The 19,190-nt window shown below is 45.7% G+C and overlaps 1 protein-coding gene across 3 annotated transcripts in view; it reads left to right on the top strand.

Moving 5' to 3' along the window:
- The window catches only part of ARMH4 (armadillo like helical domain containing 4), a 136,651-nt gene that overhangs the window by 105,016 nt on the left and 12,445 nt on the right, over positions 1–19,190 (top strand). For all 3 annotated transcript variants that reach the window (XM_044272400.1, XM_044272399.1, XM_044272398.1), the window contains exon 6: positions 10,129–10,160. In XM_044272400.1, the coding sequence (XP_044128335.1) occupies positions 10,129–10,160 (32 nt within the window). The remainder of the gene's footprint in view (positions 1–10,128; positions 10,161–19,190) is intronic.

Genomic DNA, 19,190 nt, shown 5'->3' with positions numbered 1-19,190 from the left:
CGTCCAGCCCTGATGCAGTCTGAATGGAGGCGGATCCGCTCAGACTGCATCAGTCTGGCGGCGTTCAGCTTCCGCTCCGCTCGCCTCCGCACGGACAGGCGGACAGCTGAACGCTGCTTGCAGCGTTCGGGTGTCCGCCTGGCCGTTCGGAGGCGTGCGGATCCGTGCGGATCCGTCCAGACTTTCAATGTAAGTCAATGGGGACGGATCCGTTTGAAGATGCCACAATGTGGCTCAATCTTCAAGCGGATCCGTCCCCCATTGACTTTACATTGAAAGTCTGGACGGATCCGTACGAGGCTATTTTCACACTTAGCTGTTCTATGCTAAAAATAATGCAGACGGATCCGTTCTGAACGGAGCCTCCGTCTGCATTATTATGAGCGGATCCGTTCAGAACGGATCCGCCCGAACGCTAGTGTGAAAGTAGCCTTACTCTGTACTTTCTACTTAGAAACCTCCATAATATTAAAAGGGGCACATTATAGGGGGTCACAGTGAATTCTAGAGTTAAAAAATGGGAGCCCTCACCTCTTGGCTGAATATGTTTTGCTCTGGAGTGCACATTGATTTGAATGGACATTGGGTAATGCTTAAAGGCTATGTACACTTTCGGAGCCAGTTTTTTTTATTGATTGTATTTTACTCATTTGGGGCAAAAAATATTTTTTTCAATTGGTCTTTATTAAAAATATTGAGCCACTCTGTCACAAAGGGTTCGCTGTTTTTCTGCTTTGTGCATCCTACAGTACTTTCCCCTATCACTTTGTGCTGGCCATCTAATAACCCTTATCTCTAAATTACTAAGAGGTCATGAACACTTATTTTAGCCACAGTCTTAGTTTAGAAGGTCAGAGAGCAGAGATAAGGAGCCGTCAACTAGCTGTCTGATGGAGCAGAGAGAAAATTCAGAACCTGCTAGTAGAGCATCTCAGCCCTGTACAGAAAAAAGGGCTCCATATTTTTAATAAGGACCAATTGAAAAAATGATTTTGGCTTATAATAAGTACAATGCACTAATAAAAAAATTGCCCCCAAAGGTATACATAGCCTTTAATTTCCCCATGGTGGCACCGCAGGGAAATTGAACACTAACTGCCAGGTTTCTCTAGTTTACAGTTGATTGCTGGGGGTAGCAGCAGAGGGGACACTTTGTGTTCAGACTATTGCTAAGAAAACTTGTAATACAATGGTTAAAGAGGACCTTTCACTAGTGTACAAACTAAAAACTAACTATATCAGTGGGCAGAGCGGTGCCCAGGGGTCCCCCTGCACTTACTAGTATTTGTGGGCGCCGTTCCGTTCGCCCGGTATAGGCTCCGGTGTCTGCAGCTCCGTCTGTTGTAGTGGACTGACGGGCGCCGCTCTGCCCACTGATATAGTTCGTTTTTAGTTTGTACACTAAAATAGTTGACTGGCAGTTCTTGTGATATTTGCTGGGTAGAGGGCTGGACCCATTTTTCCCTGGTTAGTGATTCTGCTAGTAATCGAGACAGAGATACCTGTGTGTGCTGCTGGAAAGAAGGCCAAGAGAGAATCCCTCTCCAGGAAGACACCAATTCCCGTGAGTGAAAGCAACCAGAAAAGCTACTTTACTGAGAACTAACCTCTGAGGAAAGAAACACTGAATTATTGCATAAGGTTGAGGGCCATTTAAAGGCTGTGCTTGGACCTGCTTTAGACTTTACTGCCCATGGTTTGGGTTATATTGCTTTAGGTACCTGCCCCACTTCTGAGATGGACTGCCCATTTGATCTAGGACTGCGCCCTGCAGTAGTGCATTGCAGAGGAATATTGAGGACTTGAGTACGTCTTTGGTTGATTAGGAAGATTATTGCTATCTATGGAGAGAGACTCATGGTGGAAAACCATTATAATAGCCACCTCCTATAACACAGCCTCTGGGAAAAGTCTACTCAGGGAAGTACTTGAGAGCTGCGCCTACTGCTTGTGTCTGTACTGTAACCACCATTATTCATACAGTAAAGGAGAGATTTAATTTGTTATAATCAAGGTGGCCTGGTCATTGGTCTCTATACCCGATCTTGGGTTCCTTTCCCTGTTCTCCTACCTTGCACCCTGCTGCTCATCTAACATCAAGGGCATCCAACCACCAGGCAGGATACACTGAAAGTCCATGGTGTGTCCCAATGGAAAGACGGGTTGAGCCCCTTCATTCTCTGCACATGCAGCTCAGGGAGTGCTGGGGCAGGAAATAGCCACCATGAGAACTACGATCACCCTCATTATCTCAGTTACCACTGGCATCCTCTCCAACCACCACCCCACGGTACCAGAAAAAATTGGTTGCCAATTTTCACAGCAAATTCTGCAAGAAATGCGAGGCAAAATCTTTTTGTCTTATATGTGGATTTTGGTTCAGATTCACTGAGGATTTCACCTCGCTGAACAAAGTTAAAGGGATCCGGTCACCCAGTTTGGGGCCACTAAACCAACAGCATGCCCTTAAGCAGTTGGGGTATATGGTCCAAAATCTGCCCTGAAATTCAAACTTAACAGGAGAAGAGTCTGGGACTCATTTCCAGAGGCATATGGCACATGGTAATGACTCTGGAGACTATAGTATGACGCCTTTCTTCACTGCACATTGAGTACATTGCAGTCACGCCCTTAGCTTCATCAGCACAGTGCATATAGACATGACTCCTGGACTCCTCTCCCAGTAAGGGCTCATGAACACGACTGTATGTATTTTGCATTCCGCAAAACACAGAGCCACAAAAATACGGATGATGTCCGTGTGCATTCCGCATTTTGCAGAACGGAACAGTTTGGCCATAATAGAACAGTCATGTCCTTGTCCGTTATGCGGACAATAATAGGACATATCTGTAAAGAATAAAGCAAGGCAACTGGACGTACTGTAGATTTCTTGAAAACGTTTCACTTGTTCTTCCAACGAGCTTTCTCAATTCTGAGTGACTGTACAAGAATTCTCTGGGAACAAATATGTAACTGAATCAACATCTGGTAATTATACCCAGCATGGGGTCAGAGGTCATTATACCCAAGGTTGTGGGTATCCATTTTGGGCCTTTGTCAAAACAGAAGGAAGGAGAAGAAAGAGCACCAAGACTACCAGTGAGGGCGAGAAGCATGACAGACGCAAGAATATGGTTATCCCATATGTAGCTGGGGTGTCTGAGAAACTCAAAAGGATTTTTAATAAACATCACATCCCTGTCTGCTTTAAACCCAGCAACACACCGAGGCAACAACTGGTTCACCCAAAAGACCCAACGCCTAAACAGAAGATGGACAACATTGTGTACGCAGTCCAGTGCAATGAGGAATGCTCCGAACTGTATATCGGCGAAACAAAACAACAACTACATCAGCGTATGGCTCAGCATAGAAGAGCCAAAACCTCTGGTCAAGATTCACCCGTGTACTTACATCTAAAAGAAACAGGTCACACCTTTGAAGACAGTCAAGTACGTGTTTTGGATAAGGAGGCCGATTGGTACAAACAAGGTGTGAAGGAGGCCATCTACGTAAAAATGGAGAAGCCAAGCTTGAATAGAGGCGTGGGGGGGGGGGGGGGTTAGACATCTATTGTCTGCCACATACAATGCTGTCTTGACACCTTTTTCTGGGAAGTCTTTATCACCTACTGACTCCAATTAGAATAATGGAATCAACACCTTTGACCCCATGCTGGGTATAATTACCAGATGTTGATTCAGTTACATATTTATTCCCAGAGAATTCTTGTCACTCAGAATTGAGAAAGCTTGTTGGAAGAATGAGTGAAACGTTTTCAAGTCCAGTTGCCTTGATTTATTCTTTACAGATATACCATGACCTGGATAAATGAGAACCTTCACAGACAATAATAGGACATGACTCAATTTTTTTGTGGAACGGACATGTGGACATACGGAAACAGAATGCATACGGAGTAACTTATGTTTGTTTGTTTTTGCAGACCCATTGAAATGAATGGTACGGCATATGGTCCGCAAAAAAAAAAAACTGAACGGACACAAAAAGAAAATATGTTCGTATGCATGAGCCCTAAGTTTGAATTTAATTTGCTTTCTTTTGCGGCAATGGATGGGTTTGCTATGGGCAGGTTTGGGACCATACACCCCAGCTGCCTAATGGCATGCTTGCATTTTAGTGGGCCCATACCAGGGACAGGTTCCCTTTAAAACCGTAGTGAAGGTCTGCAGAAAGAATAGACATTTTGCTATTTAAAATCTTCAACACAGGTCAGATTTTATTTTATTTCTTTTGCAGCGTATGGATCAAATTTTTTAAAAGTTTATTCATAACTGCATATTTTCTTCATGCAAATCCGCCTGGAAAATCCCCACGGCATGCACTATGCGTGAAGATGGATAACCTAAAAGAAGATCCTATTTGGATGAAGATCAGAGGGTTGTACTTTGACCCGTTCTTCAGAATGACGACCAAGTTTTGGTATAGAAAAAAAGTGCACAGTTATAATTTTTGTTAAGGTAAAACAGCAATTGTGATATGGCACGTAGAAATGTGGCTGTGTTCGCCTTCGCACAGCACAGGTCGCCCATCGACAAACACAGTCTAAGCTTATGATGCAGGCAGAATGCAGGGCGCTATGTACAACTTATTAAATTCAACTGTTACATCCATTTCTGCCTGCAGCGGTTGATAGGACAAGTAGAGCAGTTGCATCCATTACGAGTAGTAGCTACTGGAGCTTTTCCTTCCATCTTGCCCTGTATGAAGCATGCTCCATGCTGTGCCGCTGTAAAAGATTTTATAAGGGAAAAGTGATGCCCCTTTAATTTGGCGCCTGCTGCTGTATAATTGCTAGATGCAGAAGCAAAAGACATTAGTGGTTGTTTGTGACAGAGAATAAATTATAAGATCAGCAGGTGAATCTAAATTTATACGGAATACTATCCGAGTACTCTTGGCAAAATGCTTACCTTTTTCCATTATGTAATTGGTTTGTCTCACGTGTGGGGTCATTGAAGGTCAACAGGAGGAAGTACAATGGAAGGACAGTCTCTTATCCACCTTATGAGGACACGGTGTTACTCCTTGCAGCCTAAAACATTATTTTGTCTTGAGTTGGAAGACTGAAAGCTAAGCTGCCTGTAATTCAATGCCATTTGGGAAATACATCCTTTACAGTAGCCAGGCCGTACCCCCATTGACCTTCTAGTCAAGTCAATAATGCTATTGGTGAAGGAAAGGGAGGGGGATAGTACAGGGATCTGTAACCAAAGTATACTATGGGACTGAGCTCTCCTGAAATCGGTTTTAGTAAATGTTTGTGCAGTGACCCAGTAGATCACTGCCGAAGGTCAACTGTTTTCCAAGAGTTAATGTTAAAAGCACTCATTTCTTTATGCACTGTGTATCCCAAATGGTTGTGTATGGACAACAAACCGTTAACTCTGGGAGTCTTTAGCCTAGTTTCCAGGATAATGGGCTAGTCTTGCCCCCTGGCTAGTGTGAGTCTTAGTTGAGCATAGCTAAAGACAAGACCTGTATATGTTAGCTCCTCCCAAGTAGTTCCAAAGAGAAGCCTCATCCAGTAAACACCATTCCTGAGACTGAAAAGCTGCCAGAGAAGAACTTAACTGAGATAATACCATGAGAGAAAGAGACATTTACAGAAGGTTTAGAACCATCGAGGTTGTGCAGAATTCTGACAGTTTATGGCAGTAAGACTTTACTGCTGTGAGAAGGATATATTGTTTCTGTGCCCGCAACACTATGATACGGACTGGACATCTGCGTCCGAGATCTGTACCCCACACCCTGGGAACTGCAAGGGAGTTAACGAGAACAGAACTGCACACGTGTGGTTATTTGGGAAGATTGCAATGTAAACGTAGAGTGAGACTCTGCCTATACACAACTATTTAGATAAGCCTACTCTGTAACATACTCCTGAACTATGCCTGTTGTTGCTGTATGAACTTCTACTCCCATTATCAATTCAGTAAAGATAGACTTTATTTGTTGCAACCACATGGGCCTGGTCGTTAACTCCACAGTCCATCTGCTGGCCTCTACATCTGACCTCAAGGGCACCCACCTAACACCAAGCAGGAGCCCCAATATCAGGGTGTGCCCCAAGGGAAGAAAAGGTGCCCCCTCCATTCACTGCATGGCCCCGGGGAGCATTGGAGGGAGGAGAGCCACCGTGAATCAAGTACTACTCTTGTCAGGACCACGACTACCACTCCCCTCCTCCCAACTCTCCCCTTACTGGTCACTGCACTTAAATTCCCTCTGTCCTGTGTCATTCGTCTGCTACTCCTCCTAGAAATGTATGAACAAATTGACAACAGGTGGTTACCATTTTCCTCGTCAATAGGGTACCCATACTTGGACAGAATGTGTCGCGATAAACCCTGTTGACAAGGAGAAGGGTAAAATCCAGATGTCAGTTTTGGTTGTACATTTCCAGTAGGAATAACAGAGGAACAACACAATGTACAATTCTAGGACAGTGTGCTCCATAATTGTTTTTTTTTATCACTGGAATTACACATACTTAGGCCATGTATGCAATAAACCATATAATCATAAGTAGATTGGTGTGTATTTTTGGGGAGTTTTCCAAATGGACAATTGCTGACTTTCTATATCAAGTAGTAGGATACTTGGATCTACTTGAGGATAACTACGTAAGACCATTTTTAAGATCTCTTTCATATCTGCAGTTTCTGTAAAAAATGCACAGCTTAGTGCATTATTTTATCCAGCAAAATGATGGACGCCATGATGGAAACCAGGCAGACCCCATTATAGTACATTGGGTGTCATTGATATATGTCGTATGACAGAGCAGAACAACTTGATGATAATGTCTGTAAAGCGCCGCGGAATATAGTAGCGCTATAACCGCTATATAAGCGCGCAAAATAAATAAATAAATATATTGTTACTTAAAGGGGTTTTCCAGGCTGGGACTGGACACACCATAGAGCGTCTCATATAGCCACGAATGGCCTTAGGGGTGTGTATGATCTGTGCAGTCACACAAGAGGCACCTGCTATCTCTCCGCTGAATTGGAAGCAACTAATAGCCTGGACCTCAGGGATTATGAAAACCACAAATCTTGATATTCATAGATTACTTCAAGGGGTTGTGTCGCCATTACATGTATTTTACTATAACTCAACATGAAAAAGTAGTTACTTTTGTAATTTGCTAAATTTTACAAAAATGCTCCAGTTGCGAGGTATTCTCTTTATTATAATGGCACCCCCTGGTGTTTAATCTGTATAGTAATGTGCATGTCCACCTACTGAGGTGGTCACACATGCTCGGGTCCATCCTAAAAATGCCACCAGCCATATCTATTGTTCGGGCCCATTCACATGGTGGGTTTTGACACTGAAAAAATCTGCCATGGTTTCTGCTGCGGTTGTTCACTTTGGATACTGCAGACGACATTGCGGGTCTCCTGGTGGCAGCCGTCCACACACCACGCCGTCCACACCATCAAGCCCTCCACACACCACGCCGTCCATTCTTGGCGCAGTCTCATTTTTAAACCGCTGGCCCGCAAACTGCAGACACCTTGGGGCCGCCAGAAAAGGGGACCTTAGACACTGTGGTAGTTACATGGAGGGAACTGCAGCAGAAAGGACTGCTGATAAACCTGCACGGAGTATAATATTTCCGTTCATATAAGCGGATGATAATTCCGCAGTGAGCGCTATATTCACGGTTGTATTTAAGGTCTTTGGCGGCCTCAGGGAATTATTAACAAAGGGAACATCTCTGCAATATTAAATATTAACAGAACTCTAATATCTCCTTCAAAAGAGGGACGGCGTGCCTCGTGGCTGCCGCAGACGCTGCTTCTGTATCACAATAAGAGATTTTCAAGCTAATAATGTTTTTGCATTTAGTGAAATGATAGAGCGCGTCCCAGTGGGAAGCACACAAGTCCCCGCACCCCCGAGGCTTTTATGACATTGATTCTGAATAAATGTACACCGAGTGTGTGTGTTTTCTTTTCTCCACATGCCTTTCCTGCTTGTCTAGATTTGTATGCACCACAGTTGGGATTAGAAGTGACAGCACAAGGGACATCAAGAGTTAATTTACTCTGAGACCGAAATCAGACCCCTTAGGCTTTATGTACACAGCTCCATGCAAGCGCCTAGTTGTAATATACCGACCTATAAGACGTCTGCAGGACTTTACTGCACCTCCGGGTGCCTCGGATAGAGTCTCTGCATAGTCTGACACTATTCAATCAGTGTTGCCTATGTTAAGGCTGTACTGTACATTTATTCCTTCTAGAAGTTATGAATAAATTGCTAGCATTTTGCAATGAAGGTCCAGATGGGTGTTACCAGTTAAGGGTGTGTCCCTGCACAGTCTGACATTAACCAATCAGTACTGCCAGTGTCAGACTCTGCAGGGACATACCTGTTGGGGGTAACACCCAGCTGGTCCTTCATTGCAGACTGCTAGTAATTCATTCATAACTTCTAGCAGGAATAAAAAAGGAATGACACAACATATCAGAGTCATAAGAATAGATGCTTCAGAATTGTTAGTACGACAAACATGTCGGGAGAGTTTGCAGGTCCTCTTAAATATGAGTCCAACTAAAACATATTTGCCATATTTTGGAGATATTCTCCCCTAGAACCAGTCTAGATAAGTTAAATAGTTGCTAAGGTTGGAAAAAGACAAAAGTCGATCAAGTCCAACCTGTAATCCTGCTATATTGATGCATGGAACATATTCCTGGATCAATATCGATCTTCCTTTTAAAAAGGGGTTGGGCCAAAGGGAAAGGATGCATAGAACAAGATTTCTATACATTGCCATGAGAATCAATATTATCAATATTATTTTAAATTAAAAAATCATCTAAACCTTATTTGAGGCCATCTCCTGTATTTGCCCTGACCAGCTCCTGCGGCTATTCCAGAGATTCACAGCCGTTACTGTAAAGAAGCCAATTTTCAATCCAATTACAAATTACATTTTCCAAACCAATAGACCTCAATTTACCCATTAGTCGTCCGTGTGGGACAGTATCAAACGCCTTTGCAAAGTCTAAAAACACAATGTCGACAGCCTTCCCTCTGTCCAGGCTTCTACTCACCTCCTCATAAAACAAATCAGGTTAGTCTGACAGCTTCTGTTCTTAGTAAAACCATGTTGGCTATCACTTATATTATTGTCAGTTACATAATCCTGTATGTAGTCCCGTAGAAGGCCCTCAAACATTTTTTCCACTATGGATGTTAAGCTTACTGGGCTATAATTTCCTGGTGAAGACCTAGCACCCTTTTTGAAAACGGGCACCACATTCGCCTTGCGCCAGTCTCTTGGTACAATGCCTGTCATTAAAGAATCGGTAAATATTATGAACAGAGGCAAAGCAATGCCTGAACTAAGCTCCTTTAGAACTCTAGGGTGTAATCCATCTGGACCTGGGGCCTTGTTCACTTAAAAAAAATGTTACCATATTAAGGACCATATCTACAGTCAGCCAAGTAAGTATGTTATTTGAGGTATTTACACCCTCATGAGATGCCCTCTCTTCTTTTCTATATACAGAGCTAAAAAAAAAAACATTTAGGAGCTCGGTCTTCTCTTGATCCCCAGTGAGTGACCAACACCCCGTTACCGTCAGTTAGGGGCCCTACATGTTCTGACCTTGTTTTTTTTTGCATTTATGTATTTGAAGAATGTTTTGAGGTTGGTCTTACTTCCTTTGGCCACCTGTATTTCATTGTATATTTCCGCTGATTTTATTACCCCCTTACATAATGTATTTAGTTCTTTATACTTTTTAAAGGCTACATTTGACCCCTCCGATTTGTATTTCTTAAAGGCCCTCTTTTTCTCATTTCATCCTGCAAAATGATCAACATCACTGTTCTTATCGACATTCCTTTTTCTCCCTTGATGCTTTAAGGCTCTGTTCACATCTAGTTGTTTGGTTTATGTTCAGCATATGCGCCAGGAAAATCTTCTGGTCTCATGGAGATGTACATACCCGACATACAGTATGTCATAGTATAACCGCACAGATAAAAAACTATGTATATCCTCCTTTGTATCTCCTTGGCTGTTCAGTTGGCTCCTTATGTTTCTAATTGTTCTTTACATTTTCTTTTTTTTAGTAAGAAGTTGGATGGAGAAGCTTAAAGATAAGGTAAATCCCATATCTAAACTGTATATCCTAATTCATTCTAAGTGTTAAAGGGATACACCTTATACAAGAGCCTTCCTGTGATTCGGCATCTAATAATCCAGAGGTTCTTATAGTCTAGCACGTGTTTGCTGCACACACCCCACATAATAATTTGGTATCACAGAAGATCAGGATTTAACCAATGATTCATTATGATACCCCTCTGGTTAATAAATGTTATGTAAGCCTATGGGGGAAACTGGTATAAAGGAAAACTGGCTTGGTTGCCCCTAGCGACCAATCAGATTCCACCTTTCATTTCTCAGAGCTCCTTTGGAAAATGAAACGTGGACTCTGATTGGTTGCTAGGGACAACTAAGCCAGTTCTACTGTACACCAGTTTTGATAAATCTCCCCTTATGTCTTTTATGTAAGTATAAATCCCGCCACATATGAGGGTCTGTTCTCAGAATAGTCCCACAAAAATAAGAACTGCTGGCAAGTATTAAATGGTGCACCCACTACAGATGCTTTTTAAAGGGGTTGCCCAAGATTTTGATATATTGATGGCCTGTCCTCAGGATAGGTCATGCACATCAGATCAGCGAGGGTCTGACTCCCACCACCCCCATCAATCAGCTGTTTGAAGAATTAGCGGCGCTCATGTCAGTTCTGCTTCAGAGTTACCTGTGCGCTGTCTCGTTGGCAGCGGATGCGCAGCGTTAATACAACTGCTTGACCCATTCACTTCAGTGGGACAAGCAGTTGTAATTTCACTGCGCTCCCTCTACAGGTACTTTTGCGCTGCCACCCACAGGTGATTTTGAAACAGAAGCAGTACTCATCTGAGCGCCACTACTCCTTCAAACAGCTGATCGGCAGGGGTGTCGGGAGTCAGACCCCCGGTGATCTGATATTGATGACCCAACCTTAGGAGAGGTAATCAATGTCTTAGTACTGCACAGCCCCTTTTAATACCAGTATGGCTAGTTTTACTCCAGCGTTATTACTTCTGGCAGGCTGTACCGGCAGAGAACAGCCTGCTGGAACTTTCTAGATCTGGCACTGCTGGATGTTACCGCAATGCCCGCCAGCCCTATTGACTATAATTCATGGAGATCCGGCAGCTGAAGACAACTGTGTTGGTCCCATGCTCATAGGTGCCTGCATTACTGAGAAAAATAGTGTTTTAATATATGCAAATGAGCCTCTAGGACCAATGGGGGCATTGCCATTACAACTAAAGGCTCAGCTCTCTCTGCAACGGCCACGCCCTCTCCACTTTAAATCACAGGACCAGGCTTGATAATGTTTACACTGACTAGTCCTATTAATCAAAGTGCAGAGGGCACAGCAGTTGCAGAGAGAGCAAAGCCTCTAGGTGTAATGGCAACGCCTTGCATATAGTAAAACATCATTTTTCGTAGCAATGCGGGCACATACGAACATGGGACCAACACAGATGCCTTCAGCTGCCAAGCGCACATGTAACAGGTCAGCCAGTGTCATAGGTACAAATCTGCTGACAGATGCCCTTTAAATGCAATATAAAATACATGTTTTTATAGATAAGATTTGAGCGCATGATTCTGTATTCTTATTTATTGAGTAGCAGCGCTTTCAATGTTTTTATTTCATATTATGTTGTTAACTTGAGTCAGTGTTTAAAGCCAAGGACGAAAGGGAAATCCTCACTCAGAAATTCATGTGGAGGACACAGACATGCCTCTTGTGCACTGGGAGTGGGGCGAGGAGAGATGATGCGGATGCATCAAATGTGAGGAGCAGCATAAACCTAGAGAGACAAGAGAAGACATGCCAGTTTAAACTAAAAAGGCCCAAACTCAGTGATGATAAGTTCCTTAAAGGGCTTTTCTGCAAGTAAAATATTGATGACCTACCCTCAGGATCTGATTGGTGGAGGTCCGACTAACGGCACCCCTGCCGATCAGCTGTTTGAAGAGGCCATGGGGCTCCGGTGAGCGCTCTGGCCTTTTTGTAGGCCAATGATGTCCCGTTCATCAGTCACATGGCCTATGTGCAGCTCAATCCTATTCAAATGAGTGGGCCTGAGTTGTAATACCAAGCACAGCCACTATCCAGTGGATGGCACTGTGCTTGGTAGAGGCACAGCTCTAACCGGAGCATCACAGTTTCGGTGGTGGTGCCAAGTGTCGGACCACCACGGATAAGATATTGATGACCTATCTTGAAGATAGGCCATTGTTTTTTTTATTCCTGGAAAACCCCTTTGATAAAACTCTATAACGGTCAAGCCTTTTTCGGGTACTCTTAGCAATAGACTGAATTAAATGGGAAAATTAATGTAGTCACCACTAGAAGGAGCTTAAGAGCTTACTGTTGACATAAAACAGTGTACAGTACACTGATGAGCGCCCTCTAGTGGTGGTGGCAGGCACCCAGAAATGTATTATATATGTCCGTGTGGGGGATTCGGAGCACTGTATAAGGAGAAAGGAGATCCGATTGGAATAGATATAGTAAGAAATGAATCAAGAATTTCCTTCTTATAAGAGTCTGCAAAGAAAAGCTAAATCCTAAAGACATTGCGTTCTGTAATCTCTCCTTATGTTATACTCGTAGCAGCGTGCCTGTTGTTTTCCCGTACAATCTATCAATGCAAGGAGCTGACAGCCCCTGCTTTATAATTATACAATCAGCACCAGTTCATTTTGGTGCAGTGCAGATTAATTGACACTGATTTATGGAACTGGACACTGAGAAGAATCAGATCTCAGAGGCTGAAGATGAGAACGTTCCAGCATTTCCACCAGCAAGACACTGAACGTGACGGATCAAGTTCTACAAATAATCGTAATCCACTCATAGAGATATTAATATTTATAGCAGAAGATAAATATTTACTTCCTGACATATGTTGTTTGGTGCTTACAGGTTTACATTATTGCTACAGATGCCATTGTGGATTTACACTGCTGGAGACAAGATCTGACAGATATGAGAGATAGAGAGAGAGAGAAAGATAGATAGATATGAGATAAATAGATAGATAGATAGATAATAGATATGGGATAGTTAGATAGATAGATATGAGATAGATACGAGATAGATATGGGGTAGATAGATAATTAGATAGATAGATATGGGATAGATAGATAGATAGATATGGGATAGATAGATAGATAGATAGATAGATAGATAGATATGGGATAGATAGTGTGACACAGCGAGGGGTTTTGTCTGGGAAGGCAGGTATTTTCCTCCCAACATGTGCGGCTTTGTCACGAGACGCCGGGGCGCTCGCTCTCCTGAGCGCCGCCGGAGTCCTGTTTCTGTGCAGGAGCGAGGACAGCGTCCTCGTCTTCTTGGTGATAGGGGGCGGGACGGACCGGCCGCGCATGTCTCCTCCGCGCGGCCGGCGTCCCCAGTTCCCCCAGCAACCAGGCGAGGTCTGAGCACCGAGCTGGGCACTCGGTGCTCAGCTGTACTTCCTGGTGCGGGTCATGTGACGCTGGCCACATCACATGACCCCAGCTAACTAGTATTTAACAGGCAGCCTTCTGGCCACAGGTTGCCTGTTAATTTATGTTCCTGGCGATTTGTTGGATACCTGCATACTTACCTGATCCTGTTCCCTGACGATCCTTTGCCTGCTCCTCCTCTACTGCGCATCTCTCCTGGTATTTTGACCTCTGCTTCCACCTGACTATTCTTTGTGGACTCCTATTGTGCTTCTTTACTCTCCTGGTATTTGACCCCGGCTTCTTCTGACCATTCTTTGCTTATCCCTCTGTACTGCGTTGCTCTCTTGGTTTTGACCCGGTCTGTTCACTATCCGTTATTTTTCTTGTCCTTCCCGCACGTATCCTAAGTTAGGGACTGCCGTCCAGTTGTCCCCTGTCATCAGGACTCGTGAGGCAAGTAGGCAGGGCCAGGGGTGAGGGTGGAGCGCAGTGGTCACTATCCCCCCCCCCCCCCCTGTGTGTGTGTGGACGTGACCGTTACAGGCTTGGTTGGTTTCCAGCCAGGTGAGGTCAAATACCGGACCGGAGTTTAAGTGACAGTCCGGGTTTTGTTAGCACCTGGCTGTCATTAAATAGGCAGCTGGGCTCAGCAGCTGAGTCTCTGTGTTAGCATCTGAGGTTTTGTGCCGGACTGGAGGGCTGAGACCCATGTGCAGGTGGAACAGGCCCCCTAAAGCCTTCTGTGGACTACTGGAGGCAGAACTGCCAACATGGTGACTTGTGCAATATGGACTTTCCATTTGTGTGTGAATTAACACCAAAGACTGCAAAGTGACGTGTCGTTTTGAATAAACACTAAAGTTAAAAACTTGTATTTTGCCTCTGTACTGCGTCCGTTTACCCTACCAGAACGAAACCTCACAATTTGGTGGAGGATGGGGCCAAGCGTAGTGAGGCTAGCGTGAAGGACAAAATATCAAAATTTATTTTTTGTCTGGGCACGGTTGTATGTCTTACATCAAACCAGCGAGATTACAACTTGTGTCCCTCGACAAAATGGAAGCTGTCGTGAAAGCCCTCGTGGAGGCTAACCTGCAGCAGCGGGAGGCTAATAAGCAGCAGCAAGAAACAAACCAGCTGCTGCTTTACAGGCGGCAGGAGCATCCCAGAGCATCCACGATGCTCGGAAAGCGGTCTGTGCGGCGATCCCCAAGATGACCCCCTCAGATGACGTCGAAACCTATCTGGCGGTGTTCGAAAAGGTGGCCGTGAGGCAGAAGCTACCCCGAGATCAATGGACTGAGGTCGTCGCTCCGTTTCTGGCATCCAGACCCCAGCAGGTGTATTTCGACTTACTGGACGATCAAGCGGCAGATTACCCGACAGTAAAGGGTGAGATTCTGGCAAGACTGGGGGTGAATGTGTTGGTCCGGGCCCAGCGGGTGCATCAGTGGGAGTTTAACCCGGCTGAACCCGCGAGACCTCAGTATTATGATCTATTACACCTGTTGTAAAAATGGCTGCAGCCTGACGTGCTGAGTTTCACTGCTATGCTGAATCGTCTGTTGGCTGATGTATTCTGGAGGGCTTTGCCAATCTACAGGGGGGTTCTTTTGGGAGTGGGGCAGTCAAACTCCGCAAATCTCCACCCGAGGCCAGGCGACTTGTGCCAACAAAACCCCATACGGACCCGGCTCCGATAGTCTGCTGGCGGTGCCAGGAGCCTGGCCACGTAAGGGCTGACTTTCCCCATCGGGGTGAACCCGTGGACACTAACTATGGCTACCGCCACTCTGGCGGTGGTGTTGCTGGACTTAGGGAGTCTGGTGTCCCTGGTAAGGGCTACACTGGTACGGCCCGCTGAGTATACTGGCCGGAAAGTCGGGCTAATGTGTATTCATGGAGACTTAAAAGACTACCCCACGCTATGGTGTCTCTATCCACGGTTACCGGCAGGTGGACCCACCAGGTGGCCATAGCCACCAATCTACACTGTGAAGTAATAATAGGGAGAGACTTCCCAGGCTTCTCGACACTGTGGCCTGCTACGAGAATTACCGATACCAATGAGACAGGGGTAACCCTAGCAGAGTGGCCCGGCTCAGGGGGGAGACCAGAACCCTGGATACCCGAGACCGAAGGGCCGGCGGTAGGGGTGATCGCCACTTCGGTGAAAGAGGGGGAGAAGCCCTGCTAAGTGTGATGGTGGGAAACATGGAGGACTTGCCGCCGAGTCCTGAATTGGCAGACCTCAATGTTTCCAGGGATAAGTTTGGTTCCGCCCAACGTCGGGACCCAACCCTATCCCGAGCCTGGGAAAATGTGTTAATAGTAGATGGTGAACCACAACAACCTGGGACAAAGTCAGTGTTTCCCCGTTTTGTGGTTCATCAGGATATGTTGTATCGGGTAAACCAACTACGGGGTGAGCCTATTGAACAGTTGGTGGTCCCCAAGGCTTATCGCAAACTCGTGTTAGATCTAGCCCACCAACGCATTCTCGGGGGTCACCTGGGGCTGCAGAAACTCAGGATCGTATTCTACAGCGGTTTTACTGGCCCAGCATATTCAGAGAGGTGGTAGAGTTTTGTAAATCTTGCCCGACGTGCCAGATAACTAGCCCCCAGCCACATTTCCGTAGTCCCCTAGTACCTCTCCCAATTATCGAGGTACCGTTTACACGACTCTCACATGACCAAATAGCTATGGATCTTATAGGCCCAGTACCGAAGTCCGCTAGAGGGCATCAACACATCTTAGTCATCCTAGACTACGCCACTCGGTACCTGGAGGCGGTGCCACTGCGACATACCTCGGCCAAACTCAGAGCTAAGGAGTTAATAGAGATGTTTTCCCGAGTAGGACTACCTAAAGAGGTTCTGACCGACCAAGGGACCCCTTTTATGTCCAAGGTGATGAGGGAACTCTGTAAGTTGCTGCACAAAACTATGGACGTCAGTTTACCATCTGCAAACGGACGGTCTAGTAGAAAGGTTTAGCCAAACATTAAAAAATATGTTGAAAAGGGTAGTGTCTAAAGATGGGAAGGACTGGGACCTCCTTCTACCCGATCTCATGTTCGCAGTGCGAGAGGTACCCCAGGCCTCTACTGGGTTCTCGCCCTTCAAACTGCTATATGGCAGACACCCTCGCGGTCTCTTGGACGTGGCCAAAGAGGCGTGCGAACAACAACCCATTCCACATAAAAGTTTAATTGAGTACGTTACCCAGATGCAAGATCGGATAGAGACAGTGTTGCCCCTTAGGGAGCATATGCAGGCAGCTCGGGTCCAGATATTTAACCCGGGTGATCGGGTTTTGGTTCTGGTGCCGACTTTGAACAGTAAATTCCTGGCTAGGTGGCAGGGGCCCTACGAGGTACTCAAGAAAATTGGAGATGTAAACTACAGGGTACACCAGCCAGGGCGGCGAAAGCTGGAGCAGGTTTACCATGTGAATTTACTCAAACTGTGGAAAGATAGGAAAACCTGTACAGAAGACAGCCTGTGTCGGGTTTTCTAGGAGAAGAGGTTCCGGCCCCTCTGTGTGATTCAAGAGAAGCGTCTGCCACGGTAAAAATTGCTGACAGCCTCTCCTCTAAACAGACTCAGGAGGCCAGGAAGTGAGTTAGTCAGAACACTGATGTATTCTCGGACATCCCTGAACGCACTTCCATAATCCAGCATGACATTGTCACTAAGCCTCAGGCAAAAGTCCAGTTAAAACCATACCGGATAACCAAAGCTCGGCGATAAGCCATCTCAGAGGAGGTGCATCTAATGTTGAAGCTAGACCTCATTGAGGAGTCAAAAAGTGAGTGGGCCAGTCCTATAGTATTGATACCCGGACGGGACTTTGCGGTTTTGTAACGACTTTCGTAAACTTAACAATATTTCTAAGTTCGACGCGTATCCAGCGGCGGATCCAGAGCCTGGTCTCGTGAGGGGCACTTCCAGATTATTTTCTGTCTGCCGCCACAAAACAATGGTACTTATAGAACAGACTACACAGTGTAGAGGTATACTGTATATTGTGTGGCACAGTGTAGAGGTATACTGTATATTGTGTGGCACAGTGTATGCTATATGTGTATAACAAACATATTTCACATAAAAACTTACAATTACTTGGCTTGGACCTTGGGAATCTCGGACACCACTTCAAACTTTCGCTAGGGGGCTTGGTGGAGCTGATGTTGTGTTTTATCCTAATGAGAAAGATTTCATAATAAGAATTTGGAGAAGGGGCAGAGGAATAGCAGAGCAGGGAGAGGATGGTGCTGCTACTAGGGGGTCATACCATGGGGGAGTAATAAAGCCCACCATAATGCCCCCCCAGTAGAAATAATTCCCCTTATAATGTGACAGTGCAAAAATACCCCCTTGTAATGCCCTCAGGTGAGCTAATGTCCCTATAGTGCCCCCATCATGTGCCAGTATAAAATACCCCTATATAGTGCCCCCATAGTGCTCCTCTCCCCCCTTCCTTCTAGTGCCCCCCATAATGTACCAGTATAAAATGCGCCATATATAGTGCCCCAGTAGATGCCCTCAGTGTCCCCCATAATTTGAAAGTATAAAATACCCCTTCTTAGTGCCCCCCGTAGATGACCCCATAGTACTCCTTTCCCCCCTTCCCCATAGTACCCACCATAATGTGTCCCAGTATAAAATGCTACTGTACAGAGCCCCCCATATAAATACCCCTTCTTTGTGGCCTCAGTAGATGCCACTATAGTGCTCACCAATTATGTGCCAGTAATAAGTGCCCCCAATAATGTGCCCCCATAGATGCCTCCCAAACATGAGCCAGTAATAAGAAACCCCCCCATGATGTGCCAGTAATAAGAGCACCCCCATCATGTGCCAGTAATAAGCACCCCCCATCATGTGCCAGTAACAAGAACCTCCCCCAATGTGCCAGTAACAAGAGCCCCCCCAATGTGCGAGTAACAAGAGCCCCCCATGTGCCAGTAACAAGAGGCCCCTCCCAATGTGCCAGTAACAAGAGGCCCCCGACAATGTGCCAGTAACAAGAGGCCCCCCCCCCCCAATGTGCCAGTAAAACTATTGTACAAAATAAAATAAAAACACTTATACTTACCTCCATGTCAGCGATGCGATGCAGGCCTCTTCCGGCCTGTGTCCCGCGCTGTATGACTCCGGCGGCGCGATAACGTCATTGCGCCGCCTGCGCCCGCCTCTGATAGGCTGCCAGCCTAGTGCCAGCAGCCTATCAAAGTAAGGGGAAGGGACACAACTCTCCCACCCCTGCCCCACAGCACAGGCATCTGTATCACTGTCCTGAGGACTGTGATACAGATGACTAAGGAGATGAGCGCTTCTACAATGGAAGCGCTCATCTCCCTGTGCTCCGCCGTCGCCGCCCCCCCACTTCTGGATCTGCCAGTGTGCATATCACATGCCCCGGGTGGATGAGCTAGTCGAAAGGTTAGGAGAAGCCCGGTATTTTTCTGTTTTGGACCTCACGAAAGGGTACTGGCAGGTGCCCTTAATAGTGGCTGTTAAAGAGAAAACTGCCTTCGTCACACCTGAGGGGCTGTATCACTATAAGGTGCTACCCTTTGGTCTAAATGGCACCCCCG

Source organism: Bufo gargarizans, chromosome 11 (genome assembly GCF_014858855.1).
Source record: "Bufo gargarizans isolate SCDJY-AF-19 chromosome 11, ASM1485885v1, whole genome shotgun sequence".
In the NCBI taxonomy this organism is placed as follows: Eukaryota; Metazoa; Chordata; class Amphibia; order Anura; family Bufonidae; genus Bufo; species Bufo gargarizans.
The sequence above is the reverse complement of the archived record's forward strand: the minus strand, read 5'-3'. Positions and strand labels throughout refer to the sequence as shown.